Raw genomic sequence first — 21,821 nt, 5'->3', positions numbered from 1 at the left:
GCTTGGGAGCACTTTGATCTAATAAGCCCCAAAAAGGTCAAGTGCTTGATTTGTGCTCAAGAGTTGAGGTACAGTAACAATACGTCTTCAATGCTGCGACACCTGAGGTCCAAACATCCCGAGACATTAATGACTGCTGCTTCTGTTGCTGCTCCTGGAGCAGGAATCAGGCCATGTAAGCTATATTTTATTCTTTATCTAAGATTAAAACACACTCATAAACAAAAATAGCTCAGCATGTCATACTGTATTTCCATTAAAGGCAGACAAGCTGATTTGGATGAGGCACTGGTGGACTATGTTGTGGAAGATGCACAACCGTCCAAATAGTGGAGAGCAAAGCCTTCAGGGCTTTACTACAAAGGTTTGACCCAACATATGCCTACCTCCAGAGGAGAAGACCCGCTCAAATACTGGGTGACACGAGTCGCAGTCTATCCCAATTTACAGAGAATGGAAAAAAATATTTGTCGATGCCAGCAACATCAGTGCCTTGCAGCAGGTCTTCTCCAAAGCTGGAGAGGTGGTGAGGCAGAAGAGGAGCCGATTAAAGCCCAGCAATGTTGAAATTATTCTTTTTTGAATAAAAATTGTTGAAAGTTGCACAATCACCGTCTCCTATCCCCTCTATTCTAATTTTCAAATTCCAGCAACATAAGCACCAGTTGCAGAAGCACGTCTTTCTCACTTTTCCCCTCACATTTTATCCAAATATAGTTTGAGGAATGATAACACAAATCTACATATAGTCTACAATAAAGGGTTTCATAACCATTATGTGTGCATCTGTAGGGACTATTTATTACATTAAGAAGACAATAATACATATAACATTTTCTTTTATTATTATTATTTTTCAAGAACAAACCACATCAGTCATGAATTAATGCAAACATTTGTCAGGGCACTCGCTCAAGGTCATTCTCAAAGCAATCCAGCAGATGTCACCCTTCAAACTGTATCAAACGCGTCGAAGCAGTGTGTCGATTTTCAGCCAGTTGTGTTGCAGTGGCTCATTGGTTCATGAGGCTTCGAAATTGCCATCAGTAGCGGGAACTTAAAGGTGATCGGAGTTTAAGATCTCCTTATTTCACATTCATGATAGTAGCTCGATATTGGTGATTTTCATTATTGAAAATTGGCATATTTTACCATTCACTATTTTCAGGGGTGGACTGATCGAAGGTTTTACAGACATGACACTGAGAGAAAAAACAGGATAAACACACATATGTAGACGTAGACTTCTGCATTTTTGTTTTTTTCTGTCTTGAATTTGCAGGTTTTGGAAATCACAAATCTAAGATTATTTCTGTTTATCATGGCATTTTGAATGTTTTATCATGTTAGCTACACAAAATAACGCCACTTAAGGCCAAATAAAAAAATAAGTTGTTTATGATCCCCGCCTGACACAGAAAATGACTAAGACTGCAAAAATTATTTCCACCGTGCCCAAAATTATTTCCACCACGTGGCGAAAAACACTGGTGGAAATAAGTTCGGGCACGGCGGTGGAAATAATTTTTGCCAGACAGTGGAAATACCTTTGGGCACGGCTATGCCACGTTTTTGAGTTGCTTTTAGCGATGGCACCCAAAACGGCATAGAATCCCTCCGCCAGTTGGTGATTTTCTGTTCCGATTCAAACGACTTTATGGCACCCAAAACGGCCGGTGGAAATAATTTCGGGCACGGCTATGCCACATTTTTGAGCTGCTTTTAGCGTCCGAGAATCCCTCCGCCAGTAAGTGATTCTCTGTTCCAATTCAAACGACTTTATGGCACCCAAAACACCATTAAAAGATGAAAAATTAGCACCAACACTCAATGCCAAAGACGCTGCCATGTTGAAATAAACTCTTCAATGACGTCATCTGAACTAGCCAATCAGCGAGGAGATCTGGTCAAATAGCGCTAGGTGCGTGTTTGCCGTATTCCGGCAAAATATCCACCTCATAAAAATAAATAAATACATAAATAAAATATATAGCACTTGAGAGTCTCTTCAGTGTACAAACCAATATAACTGATTCATTGATGGCGTATTACACTTAACTTTTCAAAGTGTCCACATTCTTCTGCAAAAGCAGAAGTACATAGCACTGTCCTTTGTACAATAAAAACAATGAAAAGAATCTGTACTCCCCTGTTGGTTAAAGAATAAAAAACTTTAGTCCGGCGGCTAAGGGACAAATTTTAGGGGAATCATGCACTTTTATACAAAAGCGCCAAAACTTTACCAGAGGTACTTTATAGTGTCCTCAAGTATATAAGATCGGGAGACATTGAATCCATAAATGTCTACACTCTAAAAACTTGGGTTTAAGAGAATAACCATTTTCAGCCTTCTACAGCATATAATTCATGACAAACTCTTATCCAAATGTCTTTTTAAGTTCATAATATAAATTTGAAGGTTATGAAAAATGTATTAAGGCTAAGTAGGGATGCTTCGAATGTACGTCAGTGTGCTTACACGCTTAGAAAAAGCGTTAATCTAGGGAAAGTGACTAAATATTGTCTAACTCATTGTGAATATCAATATACCTATGCAATATAGCTGTGTGCGAGCATAGGGCAAAGGAAAGATGCTACTCATGCACTCAAACATTTATACTCTAAAATAACAACAGTGTTTGAACGGAAAGAAATGCTTTTTTTATTAATTACAAGAAATCAATTTTGTTTTAAGGCCATAAACATTATTATTATTGTTGTTGTTGTTATCATTATTATTTTATGTTATTGGTATTAAGACGATTATCACCATATTTTTTAACTGAAAACATTGTAAATACCTGGTTGGCAAACTTCCTAGATATGCACAAATGTTTCATGAATATTTTTAATGAACTACTCTCTACAGCTTTCATGCTAGGAAGATCACAGTGACCTAATTTTATGTCTCAGAGGTAGAGGCCTGTTAATGATCCCTACAGGCCTGAAATGAGTCCTGTACCTTTCCATTTTGAAACATACCACCCTGCTAATGTATAAGGAAGTACGACATATGACACCGCACGACGGATGATACATGATCACATAAGCTCAGTATAGCTTTGCACTAGTTGCAGTAGCCATTCTCTACAGCTTAACAATGTCCAATCTTGATCACTGGCCCCTACATAATAACCATATGATCGTATTGTCATATAAATAGCAAAATATACACTGTATTATAACCACGCAAACACCCTTTTAAAAAAAGCAGGATACAGGGCTAAAACATGACTTAATATAACCTAAAGAGTCCCTGGACAAAGTTTGGTGCTTTTGTAAAAAAAAAGTGCACGATTCTATCCCTTAACTGCTGGACTACTTATGATAGAAATGGCCCTGAGTGAGTTGTGTTGAAGGCATTTGATTGGCGTGGTCAGATTGCTGACTGGTTACCTGCTCACTGGAGAAATATCCGTGCACCTGCTCTATGGCTTTAATCCGCTGGTCAGTTAGCACACACTGAAACACAAACCATTTCTGAACAATTATCATCACATCTACCGGCTGAAACTATTTTTAACCTTGAAACATTTACCATACCTTTCTTATTTCATCCAAGACAATATCAAATGATTTCTTATCCATGTTTGCGATCTTCTGCAAACAATTAGTTTAACAAACGTTTTACTCCACAATGCGATTTTAAAGATCGCCTTCTGCAAGCTTTAAGTGATCCAAAGGATTTACCCTCACTGATCCATATTTAAAATGCTGATAATATAAGCCTTACTGTCGTGCATACTGACAGAAAATTGCTCAGTTCGTAACACAACTGAAAATTGGTTTGCAGTGACGAATAGAGTAGCAGTGTAAAAACAAACAAAAAAAACCTGACTGCATCAGATTTGTCCGCTGCTAACAACAAGCTAGCTACCTCATGCTACATCAGGTCTAAGCGAAATTCAAACAATATTGAAGAGAATATGCGGGAAAAAAGTTTGCATATTCTTTTATATCCGGCGATAATTGCGATAGAGACTTGAAAGCATAAAATTTCATAAAAAAGTGGTAAAATATCACGAAAGGAAAGAGAGCATTTTAGTTAGCATCAACTGACAGCTGGCGCTCAGAAAGTCAGCACGGGGTAAGACCCCACCGAGACAGCCTGACGGAAAAAAACCTCAAAGATACTCAAAAAAGAAAAACAATCTACACGCAATATTACAAGTACACCAAAACCACGCATTATTAATTGAATTATTAATATATAGGTCTTTTAGCGCTATTGTTTGAATGTTTTATTTGTGTTTCTCGTCAGGCAGTATCAGGCCAGTGTTGGCAGACACGGACAGGAAGAAAACAATCGTTTTAGCTGTCCAGTGGATTAAAAACTAAAATCTTCTTTTAGTTGTTAAAATGGACCGTTTTTCATGGTCAAACGGTCTTTTGGAGATTAACGAGACATTAGTGATCCAACAGAGAGGTGTCAGATTATATGACGGCGATGATAAGGTATAGTTTTGTTTTGTAGTCGCTAAATTTGAAGCTAAAGCTACAAACATCATATGTCTGTTATGGCTGCAGCTTTTTATGGTATATGACTTCTGTACACTGTATATTTGATTAACATACCATAGAGTCTTTACATTTTACTGGAATTATGTAGCGCATATGCCTTCATAATTATTGTTATTATTAATTTACATTTTTAAGTATATTTCACAGATATTCTTTGCAGCAAATTATCCCCAAGAGTGCTAATATTTCTATTAAATGTAAATTAACAAACCTCAGAGGTCACTCGTATGTTGAAAGTAACGAGATGAGAATACGTAACCTTATATACAGTGTTTCTTCAACAACAGGACTGTCACTGGAACAGTCTGTTTGATTTCATAGTGTCATTATTAACTGTTTCAAGAACTACTGTTACGATTGTTAGTTTGTTTTTTTAATTATTTTATATGCTCTGATTTGGAGACTGACAATATTACAAACTGTACACATTTTTGCAGTAAGTAAATTATAAATTCATTATGAATGATAACATTTCCATTGTCAACTGATTTTTTTAAAATGAACAATTCATTGTTGTTTAAAAAACATCAACTTCCCAGCACTTGAGAATTCACATCTTCACATGTATTGATTTTTCTTTTCTTTTGTGACAAATACTGTAGCAGTAACATAAAATATAATCAGTGTACTATTATGTAAAACAGAAAATACTTGTAGTAGCAAATCCTTATACTAAAGGAGTTGGAGTCAAATTCTGATGGATATGTCTGATGATTGACATGTTTTAATCTGTTCTCTGTAATCGTACTAGGCCAAAATGGATGCTGGAGTGGCCTTGTTGAGTACCCATCGATTAATCTGGAGGGACATTAAAAATCATGTAAGGGAGAAATAAGTGGAATTCCATTTTCCTGTTTTATATATATTTGCGATGGGGCGAGGGTATTGTTGTCCTTTGTTTTTTAGGGCTCATTAATGTTTCTGTATCGCTCTTGTTCTGAACAGGAATGTTGCATAGCAATGCCTCTCTCACAAATCATCTTCTTTGAGGAGCAGGCTGCAGGAATAGGAAAGAGGTATTTACAATGTATTCTTTGTGTTACTGTGTAAGTTTATATGCAGTAGATAATAATTATGGTAACTTCACCAATATTGTTTTCTGTAGTGCAAAAATAGTTATTCACCTTCACCCATCACCTGCCAACAAGGAGCCTGGTCCTTATCAGCAGAGCAAGTACTCCTACATCAAGCTGTCTTTCAAAGAACACGGGCAGATTGAGGTACAACCATTGATATAAATTCCTGATATTTTTATGTTTAGCTTTTTACACTCAGTGTGTCTCTTTCATGAACTGTTCATTCACACAGTACAATCAAAAGAATGTTTGTGGGTTTTCCTTTTAACAAAATGCTTGTAGGTTGACAACCAAATTTCTGAGTACACAACTCATAAACTTGAAGTGTCTGTGTGTGTGTGTGTGTGTGTGTGTGTGTGTGTGTGTGTGTGTGTGTGTGTGTGTGTGTGTGTGTGTGTGTGTGTGTGTGTGTGTGTGTGTGTGTGTGTGCGTGTGTGTGTGTGTAAATATATATACCCTGAGGAAAATAAGTATTTGAACACCCTGTGATTTTGCAAGTTCTCCCACTTAGAAATCATGGAGGGGTCTGAAATTTTCATCTTAGGTGCATGTGCACTGTGTGAGGCATAATCTAAAAAAATTTTTCCAGAAATCACAATGTATGATTTAAAAAAAAAAAAAAAAAAAAATATATATATATATACATATATTTGTATGTTACTGCTGCAAATAAGTATTTCAACACCTGTGAGAGACAATCTAAAAAATTTTTTTCCAGAAATCGCAATGTATGATTATTTTTATTTTATTTTTTTGTATGTTACTGTTGCAAATAAGTATTTCAACACCTGTGAAAATCAATGTTAATATTTGGTACAGGAGACTTTGTTTGTAATTACAGAGGTCAAACGTTTCCTGTAGTTTTTCACCAGGTTTGCACACTCTGCAGCAGGGATTTTGACCCATTCCTCCACACAGATCTTCTCTAGATCAGCCAGGTTAAAGGGCTGTCACTGAGAAACATGGAGTTTGAGCTCCCTCCAAAGATTTTCTATTGGGTTTAGGTCTGGAGACTGGCTAGGCCACTCCAGAACCTTGATATGCTTCTTACGGAGCCTCTCCTTGGTTATCCTGGCTGTGTGCTTCGGGTCATTGACATGTTGGAAGACCCATCCACGACCCATCTTCAATGCTCTAACTGAGGGAAGGAGGTTGTTCCCCAAAATCATGCAATACATGGCTCCGGTCATCCTCTCCTTAATACAGTGCTGTCCTGTCCCATGTGCAGAAAAACACCCCCAAAGCATGATGCTTCCACCCCCATGCTTCACAGTAGGGATGGTGTTTTTGGGATGGTACTCAGCATTCTTCTTCCTCCAAACACGGCAAGTGGAATTAAGACCAAAAAGTTCTATTTTGCTCTCATCTGACCATATAACTTTCTCCCATGACTCCTCTGGATCATCCAAATGGTCATGGGCAAACTTAAGACGGGCCTGGACGTGTGCTGATTTAAGCAGGGGAACCTTCCGTGCCATGCATGATTTTAACCCATGACATCTTAGTGTATTACCCACGGCAACCTTGGAAACAGTGGTGCCAGCTCTCTTCAGGTCATTGACCAGCTCCTCCCGTGCAGTTCTGGGCTGATTCCTCACCTTTCTTAGGATCATTGATACGCCACGAGGTGGGATCTTGCATGGACCCCCAGTCTGAGGGAGATTGACAGTCATGTTTAGCTTCTTCTATTTTCTAATAATTGCTCCAACAGTTGATCTTTTTTCACCAAGCTGCTTAGCCATGTTAGTAGTTGGAGTCTTACTGATTGTGTGGGGTGAACTGGTGTCTTTATGCAGCGAAAGACCTCAAATAGGTGCTTCTAATTTGGAATAATAAGTGGAGTGGAAGTGGACTTTTTAGAGGCGGACTAACAGGTCTTTGAGGGCCAGAATTGTTGCTGATTGGCAGGTGTTGAAATACTTAATAATAGCAGCAGTAACATGCAAATAAATTATTAAAAATTCATAGATTGTGATTTCCGGATTTTTTTTTTTTTTTTTTTTGGATTATGTCTCTCACAGTGGACATATATCTAGTTTGTTCATCAATCCAGTGAAACAAACCCTATTACAGTGGATAAAATAAGTATTGAACACATCACCATTTTTCTCAGTAAATATATTTCTAAAGGTGATATTGACATGAAATTTTTAACAGATATCGGTAACAACCCAACTAAACCATACATGCAAAGAAATCAAAACAAATAAGTACAAAAATTAAGTTATATGTAATAAAATGGAATGACACAAGGAAAAATATTGAGCACACTAACTGAAATTTATTTAATACTTTGTACGTTTGTTAATGACAGCTTCAAAATGCCTCCTGTATGGAGAAACTAGTCGCATGCTGTCTTCAGTCTTCAAATCTTGAAGGTTCTGTGGACCTCTTCTATGAACTCTGACCTTTAGTTCTTTCTATAGATTTTTCTATTGTATTCAAGTCAGGTGATTGGCTGGGCCATTCTAACAGCTTTATTTTCATTCTCTGAAACCAGTTGAGAGTTTCCTTGGCTGTGTGTTTGGGATCATTGTCTTTCTGAAATGTCCACCCTCATTTCATTTTCATCATCGTAGATTTTTATCGACTGTCTCTGTACATTTTTCCATTCATCCTTCCTTCTATTATACGAAGTTTGCCAGTGGCAGATGCTGAAAAACAGCCTCACACCATGATGTTCCCACCTCCAAACTTCACTGTTGGTGTGTTGTTTTTGGGATGATGTGCAGTGCCATTTATGGTGTGTATTGTGGCATCTAACGAGTTCCATTTCGGTCTTATTTGATCACAGTATAGCCTCCCAGTATTTCACAGGCTTGCCTAAATGCTGTGCAGCAAACATTAAACGAGCTTCAACATGCTTTTTCTTCAGCAATGGAGTCTTGTGTGGTGAGCGTGCATACAGGCCATGGTGATTGAGTGCATTACTTATTGTTTTCTTTGAAACAATTGTCCCTCCTAATTCCAGGTCTTTCTGAAGTGGTCATTGGCTCTTGGACAACTGTTCTGATAATTCTTTTCACTCTTCTGTCAGACATCTTGTGAGGAGTACTTGGCCATGGCCGGTTTATGGTGAAATGATGTCCTTTCCACTTTCAGATTATGGCCCCAACAGTGCTCATTGGAACATTCAGAAGTTTAGAAATCCTTCTGTAACTAATGTCATCAGTATGTTTTGCAACAATAAGGTTGTGAAGATCTTGAGACGGCTCTTTACTTTTACCCATCATGAGACATTTCTTGTGTGACGCCTTGGTAATGAGACACCTTTTTTATTGGCCATCAGTTGGGACTGAAGCAGCTGATATTAATTTGCACTGGAAAGGGACAGGACTGCTTTCTAATTACTGATAGATTTCAGCTGGTGTCTTGTCTTTCCATGTCTTTTTGCACCTCCCTTTCTTCAGTTGTTCAATACTTTTTTCCTGTGTCATTTCACAGGATTACACATAATTTATGGACATCTATGGTTTGATTTCTTTGTATGTGTGTATTACTTTGGTTGTTAGTGACATTTGGTGAAAATGTTATAATTACTGAGAAAAATGGTGACGTGTTAAATACTTATTTTACCCGCTGTATGTTGGCACAGAGAATCTTACCAGCTGCAGTCAGTCATATTCACTAATGGGAAGTTAAGAGGCCCTTTAACTTGACAGACATAACCTTCGGCGCCACTGAATTAATAGTCTTTGTAGGTGTGTGTATATTTTGACTCTGTATGTATTGTTTAGATGCAGTGTTAATTTCAGAAAAGATAAAATGGCAAAAATCCCAAAACTACCTATGCATCAAATTTCTTTTTTCCCCTGTTAGATGAATATTCAGTTGTTTTTTCCCTAACAGATGTACAGTTCAAAGAATTCACTGAAAGCCAAATATTGCTGTGACATTCATGCCCATGAAGAGTGTATGTAAACTTCTAACAAATGTTCTCACTTGTTTTGTTTTGGGTTTTTTTGTTTTTTTAACAAGGACATTAAAACAAATAAACCATTAATCAAGTAGAGTGCAAACCTCCACCAACACTGGTTTCCAATTCCACAAATTTTTACATTGGGAAAAAAAATTCATGGTCAAAGTCCTGTTAGAAGTGGCTTTTCATCAGCTAAATTAGATGTGATCAAATGACAGGAGTATGTATTTAGTTCATACACTTGAATCAAAGTTTTTTTGTTTGTTTGTTTGTGGTGTTGTCTTTTTTTTTTTCTTCAAATGTTCGGTTTCTGGATTCTATTTCAGGTAATTTTCACAGAACATTGGTTATCTCTGCTATGCACGATCTGTCATTGCTTTTTGGCACTTGGTTTCTAACTGATAACTGGAAGATAGACAGATAGTGGTGTAGGTAAATCCATAACAGAAAAATGAGAGTGATTGAGCTATAATGTCAAATGTACACCAGGTGGGCTTTTCAATATCAAATTCAAATGTCCACAAAATCCACAATCTGGATCAGATCCAGATCAAACTTTGGCCTGTGATAGTGAGTGGCAGTCTACACCTCAGTTTCAAATATGAGAGTGATTAGGGCATGTTTGATTAAGATATAATGTAAAATACACATTAAGTGGGGTTTTCAATGTTAAATTTAAACGGCCACAAAATCTGTAATCAGATCAGATCCGGTTCAAACTTTAAAGGATACCATCCTACATAACGCTATCAGATATAAAAGAAATTCATTCTTTTTTGACAGCGTTATTAATTTTTGAAAATTGGTTCAATGTTAAAGGATAGGGAGTTTTCCAGTTTTCCAAGATTTTCCTGACTTTTACCTTTTGATCTATGAAAATTGAATCAGTTCTTGCCTATCAGGATATGAATCCTCTGTAAAACCTCATAATGATATATGAAAAATTGTGGGTTACAGGCTGTTTACAAACAAACAGGTGAAAACATTACCGCCACCAAACTTCGTTAGCGGAGGTAATGAGGCTCACTGTTTGAACTATATTAATCAATGAGACACAACTGTTTGCACTGTAATGAACTTTGTTAATTTTCAGTTGATTGTTTACCATCTGGAACCCTCCTGATATCATCTATTTGCAGTTTTACAGGAGATTAACAGAGGAGATGACTCAGAAGAGATGGGAGAATACACCAGTGTCACAACCCATCCCCACAGGAACCAGCTCTCAGGTTAGAATCTAAACAGGCATTAATCCCAAATTGAATCTCTTTCAGATGTCTTGTGCCTTTTGGGAGTGCTTGATTCATGTGCCACAAAAATTATGCAATTATCTCCACCTTGTCCTATAACTGTACCAGCCAAAGTGCTTGTTAAATGTGTAGCTTGCACACATGGTATTCAAATGTGTTTATGTTCCACATGGTGGCAGTATTGTCCCCATCTTCTCTGGGTTAGAAGTGCACAATTCTGGAAGAAGTTTGATTTTCCATATCGCACTGTGCATCCCCCACTGGTAATTTTGTACCATGGCATTAAGTTGGCATAGTGTTGGCTTGATCACTTTATGGATAAATTCAGAAATATGCACTGAAGCATGTCTTATGTGTTCTAATATTGTATTTGAAAATAAAAACAACCAGCTGTGTTGCAGACCAAATCATGTTACCACAATTAGGTTGCAAAATCGAATATTCTCAGTTGTGCTTCCAAACTTTAAAGCTGAAAGGTTTATAATCTGTGGCTGATTGGTTCGCGTAGAGATACTAACAAAATAAAACCCTTCTCTGCTGCTAGAGAATGATAAATTACGATATCAGTACTTTGTTGGGGATTCTTAGGGGGTGTTATGGAAACCTCCTGAACATGCTCAAATTTGAACCATCCAAGATGTCTGGTTCAAATTTGATGGAAATCAAAGACATTTTTTCAATTTATCATGTGCACAAGAAAGTGTGACTGACACTCAGAAACATGCACATTAAATATGCACCCTTCTGGGATTATGGCCAACAGAGGATGAAAAATATGCCTTTGGCAAGGTGTTTCCACTTTGTCAAGACAGTGAAGTTTAATATTGTTGCTGCACTTAGGGTTATGCAAAATATTATTTTTAAATGACCTCTATATATTAAAATTAGTGCATATGAGAAAGCAGTTGACTGTCATTGATTCAGTCCACACCTTTTGTCATTCCTTGCTCTTGGATGAACTTTTTTTGAAAGATTGAAATTGTTTGTATCTGTCACAGTGTGTTTGTATTTCCTCCTGGACATATAGGCAGGAAGGACACGTGCGGTGGGGATTGTTGGCATTGAAAGGAAGATTGAGGAGAAGAGGAAAGAAACAGATAAAAACATTACTGAGGTACTGTCAAGCAAAAATGTGGGGAAAAAACAAAACCTGTCATGTTTGTTAGTTAGGGCAGACTCTCTCCTTATTCATTATGTTACATGCACTAGTAATAGTTGTTACAAAAGAATGTGGCAAAATATGTTTACATTTTTGAAAAGTCACCACACCAAAATTATATTCATGCAATTTATTGTGCAAACAGTTTGGGCTTGACCCTTCCTCACCATTCAGACACATAATTGTAATCACAAACAATTGATTGTGTCAACAAATTTGATATTGTGCAGATGATGAATCTTTATGAGTGCCACGGTAAGAATATTGAGTTGAAAGATGCAACTAAATGGAATGTTGTCATTGCTGTTGTTGTCATTTGTGGCCATATTCTTCCTGTGTACTCAAATGAAAATGAAAACGTTTTTTGTGCTTGGAGAAAGGCTATACGTAGAGTCTGGCGTGTGCCATATACCACACATTGTGATATCTTGCCATGTCTTGCAAATTGTATGTGTTGAGCTTCATTTTGCTAAGCATTGAATAACATTTATTGATAAGATGTGCAATAGTAATGATAATGTTGTAAGTACAATTAGCAATATGGGCCTTTTAGGCTCCCATTCCATAATTGGTGCTAAACAGGAGATATCTTTTGTATAAACATCAGTGTCATATTAGCAATGTTTGTGCTTCTTGGCAGCATAGTTTTGATGAAGAGGTATTCAGGCTTGCACAACAAATTCTAGAAATGTGTGCAATGAGAGATAATTGTGAGGTAAATTTGCTCAGCGAGCAAGAATGTACAGCCATAATTGCACACCTGTGTACAGGGTAAAGGCCTGGAGTTTTTCTTTTTTTTTACGTTATTTATTTCTTTTCTGTTTTATTCTATTTTGTTGTACAACTTTGTTTTTACAAGTTTGTGAATAAAGGTAAGAGAAACTATACTATCTTTCAACAAATGGATTATATGAATGAAAAACATTCATTATTTGTTGTATGTGACACCACATAGATCTGCATTGCTTACAATTAGACAGGTGTTTCTTCTCGGAGCAGTAAACTGAGGGCAGCAGTACCTGGTAGTTCACTCCAGCCAGTAGGGAGCTGGTTGCTGACTCACTGCTGATTTCAGTGAGTGCTGCTGAAGAGCTTAGTGGACTGTGTGGAAACATATGTCTGTTTTCCTCAGTCCAACAAAAGAACTTGTCCAGTTGTTCATCTGATAGGGCTTCAGCAGCCACTAAATATTTCCCCATGAACAGTGCAGCTGCTGTATTTTGCTTCCTCGTATCATGGAAGCATTTTTGTGAAATGCAGTAGAGCAAAACATGTGGGTCAAAAATGCACAGTAGTGACGTTACTCATACAGTGGGACAAATAATGAATGCCACTTGACATACAGTCATCCATTCAAATCACAAGGATCTGTTTAGGTGTGATATAATACACAATAAAATACAAAAAATATTTGTGATAATAGTACCAGTGGTGATGCCAGTTGTAGGAAATATAATTGTGAAGATTCTGATTTTAGAAAGGATGAATAAATAACTGGAAACGTTACAGAAAAGTTCGCAAACAAGATTAAGAAGGGTCTTCCTTGATCCGTTTTATCACTTGCCTGAAATTTTTGTGCAGTGCATTACACCAGTGTTACTTTGGTGTGCTAATGTCTTTCAAATTTTTGTCATCTGATTGCAGGCAGAGAAGCCACCTTTATATATAGTAGCTTTGCATTTCGGTCTTTTTTAATTACATACACTTATGCACCATGCTTGGTAGACAATTTCAGTTAAGTATAGGTTAATGAATTTAAGTGTAACCCCCTTCTTGTTTAACTTTATTGTTATATATTTATACATCTACTGCTGAGTACTTTTTGCGTATGTCCTGATAAATTATTTTTTTTGTTTAATCAGGCTTTTGAGGACCTCAGCAAGCTGATGGTTAAGGTAAAAATAAATGCTCCATTGAAACTATTAGACTGTTTGTGGCCGTAATGTTATCCTTCATCTGTTGACACTTACATCTTTGTCCTGTGTATCGACCTATGGTAGTCAGACTGAATGATGAGTGATTGTACTCCCAACAGGCCAAAGAGATGGTGGAGTTGTCCAGATCTATAGCAAACAAGATTAAAGACAAGCAGGGTGACATAACAGAGGATGAGGTGAGAATTTCTGTTGTGCGATTATACATAAACAGGACAGCAACAGACATACTTTCAGATTTACAACTTTCAAAACACTTGTCAGTGTTGATGGGATCTGTTTTACACCTGGTGCAAAATAGCACACAGCACATGTCAGTGGCATTTTTCACTCAGTGAAGAACACTGGAATGAACAAACACATATGGGAGCAAGGTGGTACTGACAGGCAGAGGTCGAGAACATTGGTGAAGCAATCCATTACAGCAATCAAAAAAAAACAAAAAAACAAAAACAACTGAAGAACTATCAGAAAGCACACAGGAGATGATACTTCATGGCAACAACCGTACTGGCATGCTGCCACTGCAGTCAGCTCTGTCATTCTCGTGCCAGCCTAGTGGCCCATCAGCGGACCTGCTGTTGTGTGGGCCGCTGAAGAGGAGGTACTGCTGGCCCACCACCACTAGATGGCGCCCTGCTTGGAGTGCGGGCTTCAAGCACGAGAGGGCGTTGGAACTACTGGAGTGACAGCTGTCACACATCATCAACACCAGCTGTCACTCATCAACTTCATCCTCCATAAAAGCCGGACTGCAACTCCACCTCCCCGTCGAGAAATCAGCTACCATTCAGGTAATCGTTCTCTGCTGTAATTTTCTGAGTGTTTGAACATTGTTCTGTGTGCAGCCGTTTTTCCTGTGGATACAGTCTGAAGCTGGATTGGTGGATTGTGTGAGCGCGACGTCTTCGCCTCTCACTCCTTCCAGGGAAGAGACTGACAGGAGCTGCACGGGTGATTCTGTATCTGGAGGTGGAGGTTTTCCCTCCTGGAGGAATCAAACACCGTAAGATTGCTGGGTGTGTATTCACACACCCACCACTAACTGTTTCTGTTTCTGCCAGCAGTACCGGGTCTGACTGCTGAAGACAGTGGCCACCTGGGGCGCAGGGCTTGGCAGCTCCGGTGTTCTTCAGATCCGTTGGTGGTGGAAGCTGTGTGGGATCCGGCTCTTCTCTCGCCAGACGTCTTCTATCTTTGAGCCTGCCCACGCGTCACCTTGTGTATAATTGACAATCCACAATATTGTTATTGTCTGTATTTCGTTGTGCGATTCACAACATTAAATTGTTACTTTTTGGCTTATCCATTGTCCGTTCATTACCGCCCTCTGTTGTGGGTCCGTGTCACGACACCTTCCCAACACCTGCCAGACCTAACGCAACACTATCTGATTCTATGGACTACCGCAGAAGGTACTATAGGGCTCATTAGAGAGCCTTTGGGTCATGCTGGGATGACTTTCAGTAACCATTCATTTGGCACAAATGAAGGGTTTCTTAGACTTGATGAGGGGCATCACCTGCATTATGAGGGAATATCAGGTACAATATTTTGACCATGTGGAGTGTTTCTCTGAGCATGATCCACTACCTGGCTATGCCAGATACATAAATTGTTACTTTTGAGAGCTGGGGATGGACCAGTTGTCTGCTTTTGTGATTGGCATCCATTGTGTTATGGAAACCACAGCGTGAGGCACCAGTGCACACTTCCAAACCTGATCTGATCTCCAGTCATGAAATCTGTAGAGACAATAATTGTTTTCAAATAGTTTTATTTTAATTAAGACTATACTTTGCTTTGTAGACAATCCGGTTTAAGTCCTATCTACTGAGCATGGGCATTGCTAATCCTGTTACCAGGGAAACACATGGATCAGGCACCCATTATCATTTGCAGCTCGCTAAGCAACTGGGCGATATGCTACAAGCTCCTCTAGAGGTAGGTACTAGATTTTGTGTGTGTGCACTACCATTTGAATTAGAAACAGCGGCATGAATGCATTTTTTAATTAAAGTCCATCTTAAAATGCATTAGTAATTGCTTTAATGACTAAATTTGTTATTATATTAATATGAACAAACATTTTCAAAATTCATTAATGATGATGTTGGTTATGTTAAAGGGCTGAAATATGAAAGTTTTGTTTGAACACTTTATTTTCTAGTTGTCAAGAAGAAACTACTACTCAACTACTTTAAAATGTGACAGTGGTCAAAATAATGGAAAGGTCTGGTGTTTCCAAACATGCGAACTGTCTTGTAAACGTACATATGAGAACAAAATTGTGTGTGTGCTCTGACAGCTGTCGACAGAATCACAAATAAAGTTCATGCAAACCTTTTGTGACATGTCCTACTTTTGCATTTTATTATCGTTCCAGGAGCGTGGGGGTATGATGGCGCTCACCGAGGTGTACTGTCTAGTTAACCGAGCTAGAGGAATGGAGGTAATGATCACTGTGCGCACACACAAAAAGTTATTCTGTAGTTCATACTTGAATGAGCATGTGCCTGCATATTCATTGCTAGTGAATCTGTACTATTGTCACATTTTTTAAAGTGGCCTCTTAGGTGTTGAAGCTAATAGTTTTCATTTTCCTCAGCTGTTATCTCCAGAAGATTTGGTGAACGCATGTAAGATGTTTGAAACTCTGAAGCTCCCCTTGAGGTGAGTCTGAGCTGTGTTTCTTTCTGTTTTGTGATCTAAATGATCTTTGTGTAGATAACATACATTCATTTCTTTATATATCGGACTAAATGTTTATTAAAGGAAAAGGGGGGCAGGGTTGGAGTATGTTCACAGACGAATCAGCCAGGCTCTTCCTGCACGGCTTCCTGTTGTTGGAAGTGGTGACCCAACCCTCTGTGGCTGTCATTTCCTTTCACTTCCCACGGTTTCAGTAAAAACACTCGCTCTGTACTATACTGATCCTCATACTTCAAATGAATTGTTCTCCATTGCATGCCTAACCTTTTCTTCTAAAGCCCTTTTTGGTCTGGATTTGTATGTGGGCGTTGGTGTAAAGAAATTATTACCAGAGTTCATCTGTGATTTTTTTTTTTTTTTTTTTTTTTTTTTTTTTTTTTTTTTTCCCAGTCCGAATGTACCGTTTCAATCATTTTTACTGAATGTGCATTCATGTGTCAGTAAAGATTCTAGCACCTTTTACGTTTTGTAAAATGATCTATAGAAATCACCTCAGGTTACATTAATTCCGTTTGCACACACACGTTGATGTCCTCTAGAAAAGTTCTTTTCCACCCGTCCTGTCCTAATAATTTGATAATTAAGTATGCAGATGACACAATTATTATTGATCTCTTCTCATGATGACTCTTTGTATAGATCTGAAGTGCAAAAGGTGGTTTCCTGGAGCGAGGAAAACCATTTGAAGTTAAATACTGCAAAAACTTTTGAGTTGGTTGTTGACTTCAGTAAAAATAGATCTTATGTTCCCATCATATTAAATGGCGCTGAGGTGAAAACAGTTGAAAACTAAATTTCTGGGATTGTTTTTATCTGATGACTTGAGCTGGAATTATAACACCAATGGAATTGTTAAAAAGTCTCAACAACTACTTTTTTTTCTGTGTAAGCTGAAAGATTTCACTCTGAACTAGAATATTCTCTTAAATTTTTATGACAGCTGCATTGAAAGTCTTCTTACAAATGCTATAACTGTATGGTTTGGAAATGCCACTGCTAAAGAAAGGAAGGCTTTGAATAGAGTGGTTCGTTCAGCCAGTAGAACTATTGGTGTGGAATTGTCTGTCCAAAAAAAGGCTTAAGTCCCGGTCTTTGGCTATTACTAAAGATCTCCTGCATCCCGCCAGGAACCTGTTTGAGCTTCTTCAAATCGGGTAGGCGCTATCGGTCTATTAAATGTAGGACATCACGTTATAGAAAAGGTTTTTTCCCACAAGCCATGGCAATGAGCAACACTCTTTGATTAGTTTGAAATGTATCTTAAATTATTTTGTGGCTTTGTTATTTTTATGGCGGTTTTTATGTTCTTTTATGTCTTTTTATTGTTTATGTCTTGCTAGTGCACTTTTGAGCTCTTTGCACCATTTTTCCAATGTGGTTTTAATACTCCAAATGGCAAATAAACTTGAACTTATCTCAAGTATGACTTTCAATATAATTCTGTTCACATAACACAGCTACAAAATTATGTGATCCAATTCATGCCACTGCCTCCACTCTGTGCATTTCCTCACTGTCTTTGGACCACCTGCTCTGCTTGTGGGTCATGGACAGAGCGCTCTGCGAACAGGCTGTGCACCTCAGCACTGAAATTAAAAAATAAAGTGGCGATACATTAAATACAAAACCAGGCGGTGGTAGACATTTGTTTTGTGCTTGAATGAGGTGTGTTCAGACCACTTACTCTTCTTTGGCACACTGAGCACATGCCTCTGTGGGAGTGGTGGTGATAGGTAAACAGACAGAAGCTGGATAATAGAATGTGGACCGAAGAGATGAAAAAGATTCTATTCAGTCTAGTAATTTTATTCTTATGAGGAGTGAGGGCTCTGTGTCATGGCTGTTTGAGTAACACTCTCATCTCTGTCATTTATGCTGAGTTTTGTTATCTTGTGCGACATTAAAGACACTGCGGCAAAATTGCATTACTGCACCTCACCGTATAATTGGGCTTAAGAAGAGTCTCTCAACATAAAATATAGTATATTTTTGCCTATAATCTGGGAAAACATATTAGACTCTATATTGCACTCTACTTATCTATTTATTTTTAGTGTGCTGTATGTTAATTATATATGTTGTTTTTTGTCTTTCGGCTCCACCTGGGTACAGATTGAGTACAGATCTTCATTGTGAAGTTTTATGCCAGTTGTCCTTCCTGCCACAGTTCTAATTCTGCAAGGAGAAACACAGATTCTGGTCTTCCCAAGTGGTCTCAGAGCCAAGTACTAATGAGGACCTACAAACTACTTTCTGCTGTGTCCAAACTTTTCACCAGTGTTGTTTACTTATTGCTTTATTTATTTATTTATTTTTGTGTTATTTATTTATTTATTTTTGTTGTGTGTTTCTTTAGTTTCCTGATGTTAGTGGCCAGATAGATACCTAGATGGATAGATCACACCCACACCTACGGACAATTTAAAGTTTCCAAAAGGTCATACAGTGAGGATAAATTCATTCAAATCTGTTGAACTTTGAATCACCAAATCAATCCAAAAAGCTGCTTTGTATTGCATACACGTGTATGCCACCTGCTGGATGGTTAGTGGATGTTGCGTGGATAATGGATTAGGAGCAGGTGTGGTTGTTGGTGAGGGAGACCGATAGCTTCTGCACATAAGTGTACTAATTCGGAGAGGTAACCATTATTTTCTGATTGTTTTGCAGAGATTCATTCTAAAATACAAATAGCACAGTTATACCTCCACACAGCCATGCAGACAGGATTTTCTGTGAATTTAGCTATGGGGAAAAAACAGACAGTGAGAAATAATGGCCGTTACTCAAGTAACTGTTGTTGTTGTAGTTTTAAAACATGAGTTGCATTGTGTTTCACTTGCACAATGTTTCTTTCATCTGCCTGGTTGTGTCTGCAGGCTGCGCGTGTTTGACAGTGGCGTCATGGTGGTCCAGCTGCAGTCTCACAGCGAAGAGGAAATGATAGCATCAGCACTGGACAATGTACGCGTTACCGTTGCAGACATGCTAACAATAATACACACATCTCAAGCAACAGATTGTGTACATGTTGTGAATAATTGTGGGGCATAGCTATCCTTATTTGTTGGCTTCTGTCTTGCTCTCTGATTCTTCCTATTCTTCTATAGGTATCAGAGAAAGGTTCATTGACAGCAGAGGAGCTTGCAAAGCTTTTGGGGCTCTCTGTTCTCCTGTCTAAAGAGCGGTGAGTTTCTCATTGATCTCGCTGTAAAGAACAGCTACAAACTCCAGCATACAGGGAACTGAACGGAAATGAGCAATAACTTCTTTGTCATTACATCATGTGTGTTTCCTCATCTACAGGTTACTGCTGGCTGAGAAGATGGGTCATCTGTGTCGAGACGACTCTGTCGAGGGTCTAAGATTCTACCCAAACCTCTTCTGATCCATTCAGTTATCACAGATAACTAAAGACAATGGATCAACAGACTACTACAACAATTTTATGACTGCTGTGCACTGTTGCACAGCAGTTTGGGATTGTTGTACTTGTTACATAGAGGAAAGATTCACATGCCTTGTATGATATCCGCTGTGGCTGGAAGTGTGGAAAACATGCCCTTCTATTTGTGGGAAAACCCACTTTATGTACTGCCAGCTGTTTTATATGTAGATCTGATTATTCAATTCTGCAAAGCTGGTTCAGCACACAAGAATACTGTGTGTGCCTGTGCCTTGCAGTTGGATAAAGCTTTGGTGCAACTGCTGTTGTCAACAGTCACTATTGTAAAAATTATTCCATTTTGACTCTCGCTTACACCTACAGTCAAATGAGAGTATAATTATTGCATTTGCAACCACTATTGTAGCAAATGTTTTTTACGATAGTGGTTAATGATGCAGATGGAAATTTCTTAAAATTTTGATTGGGAGTCTTACTGAAATGTATGAGCCTTTGTTCATACGTTTCGGTAAGACTCAGAGAAGCAGATACAATTCACCCCTCTCCCACCAAAAGAATCCTCGGTCTGTGTTTTAGATGTTATTACACTCGCAACATTAGTACAGTAGTGGCTGCATTGATGATCCACTGTTGTAATAACAGGCACTAATGTAATTTTTAAAAAATTAAGCAAACATTGGAAATTCACATACAAGGTCTGTGATAAAACTAACGTACCTTTTTATTTTTTTCAAAAACTATATGGATTTGAATCACGTGCGATTACATCAGACAACCTTGAACCCTCGTGCGCATGCGTGAGTTTTTTCACGCCTGTCGGTTACATCATTCGCCTGTGGGCAGGCTTTAAGTGAGGAGTGGTCTACCCCTCCCATCGGAATCTCTTTGTCTGACAACTTCCTGAGACACTGGCGCTTTGCTTGATCAAAATTTTTTCAAAAACTGTGAGGCACATCGAAGTGGACACCATTCGAGAAATTCAGCTGCTTTTCTGTGAAAATTTTAACGGCTGATGAGAGATTATGGACTGTTGCTGTCACTTTAAGGACTGCCCACGGAGCGGGACGTCGCAACGCACCCTGAGCCGCCGTTGTCTGGCTGTTTCGAGCTGAAAGCTTCCACATTTAAGCCTCTGTTGACCCAGGACATCGCGAGAGAACAGAGAACTTTCAGAAGAGGTCGGGATCAGCAGTTTATCCGGACATTCCACTGTTAAAGGAGATTTTATTAATGAAAGACGTGCGGGGACGCATCCGTGTTGATGTGATCTGTGTTGTCAACACATCCGTGTTGATAACCATTTGTAAAAACCAGGCGGCTTTTGATGGCTTTCAGTTGAGTGAGTATCTGAGAAATTGTTTAACAGCTGGACATGTTCCAACTTGTCCTTAAGGCTTCCAATGGAGGTGTTTTTCCTGTGGCGGCGCCGGCTGCGTCCCGACGCGCGGACCCGTCCGCACTTTCTTTCATTACAAAATCTCCTTTAACAGTGGAATGTCCGGATAAACTGCTGATCCCGACCTCTTCTGAAAGTTCTCTGTTCTGTCACGACGTCCTGGGTCAACAGAGGCTTAAATTTGGAAGCTTTCAGCTCGAAACAGGCAGATAGCAGCGGCTCAGGGTGCGTCGTAATGTCCCGCTCCGTGGGCAGTCCTTAAAGCAACAGCAACAGTCCATAATCTCTCATCAGCCGTTAAAATTTTCACAGAAAACCAGCTGAATTTCTCGAATTGTGTCCACTTCGATGTGCCTCACAGTTTTTGAAAAAATTTTGATCAAGCAAAGCGTCAGTCTCTCAGGAAGTTCTCAGACAAAGAGATTCTGACGGGAGGGGTAGACCACTC

General features: G+C 38.6%; 2 protein-coding genes across 4 annotated transcripts in view; one reads left to right on the top strand and one right to left on the bottom strand.

Moving 5' to 3' along the window:
• Positions 1 to 4,083, bottom strand: part of proser1 (proline and serine rich 1) — a 49,697-nt gene extending 45,614 nt beyond the window's left edge. For all 3 annotated transcript variants that reach the window (XM_034178347.1, XM_034178350.1, XM_034178348.1), the window contains exons 1-2: positions 3,544 to 4,083; positions 3,397 to 3,462 (exon numbers count right to left, since the gene is read on the bottom strand). In XM_034178347.1, the coding sequence (XP_034034238.1) occupies positions 3,397 to 3,462; positions 3,544 to 3,588 (111 nt within the window). In that variant the 5' untranslated portion in view covers positions 3,589 to 4,083. The remainder of the gene's footprint in view (positions 1 to 3,396; positions 3,463 to 3,543) is intronic.
• A 186-nt stretch (positions 4,084 to 4,269) lies between these two features.
• Positions 4,270 to 20,453, top strand: vps36 (vacuolar protein sorting 36 homolog). Its single transcript, XM_034178346.1, has 14 exons — positions 4,270 to 4,455; positions 5,273 to 5,341; positions 5,467 to 5,537; positions 5,627 to 5,741; positions 10,656 to 10,745; positions 11,794 to 11,880; positions 13,788 to 13,820; positions 13,961 to 14,038; positions 15,669 to 15,803; positions 16,246 to 16,311; positions 16,468 to 16,532; positions 19,451 to 19,535; positions 19,682 to 19,758; positions 19,878 to 20,453. Exons 1-14 carry the CDS (start codon positions 4,360 to 4,362, stop codon positions 19,957 to 19,959), a joined length of 1,149 nt encoding a protein of 382 aa, XP_034034237.1. The 5' UTR covers positions 4,270 to 4,359; the 3' UTR covers positions 19,960 to 20,453.
• Positions 20,454 to 21,821: the final 1,368 nt, after the last annotated feature.

This window comes from Thalassophryne amazonica, chromosome 9, assembly GCF_902500255.1.
Source record: "Thalassophryne amazonica chromosome 9, fThaAma1.1, whole genome shotgun sequence".
Lineage (NCBI taxonomy): Eukaryota > Metazoa > Chordata > Actinopteri > Batrachoidiformes > Batrachoididae > Thalassophryne > Thalassophryne amazonica.
Note: the sequence above shows the minus strand (reverse complement) of the source record. Positions and strands in the feature narration are given on the sequence as shown.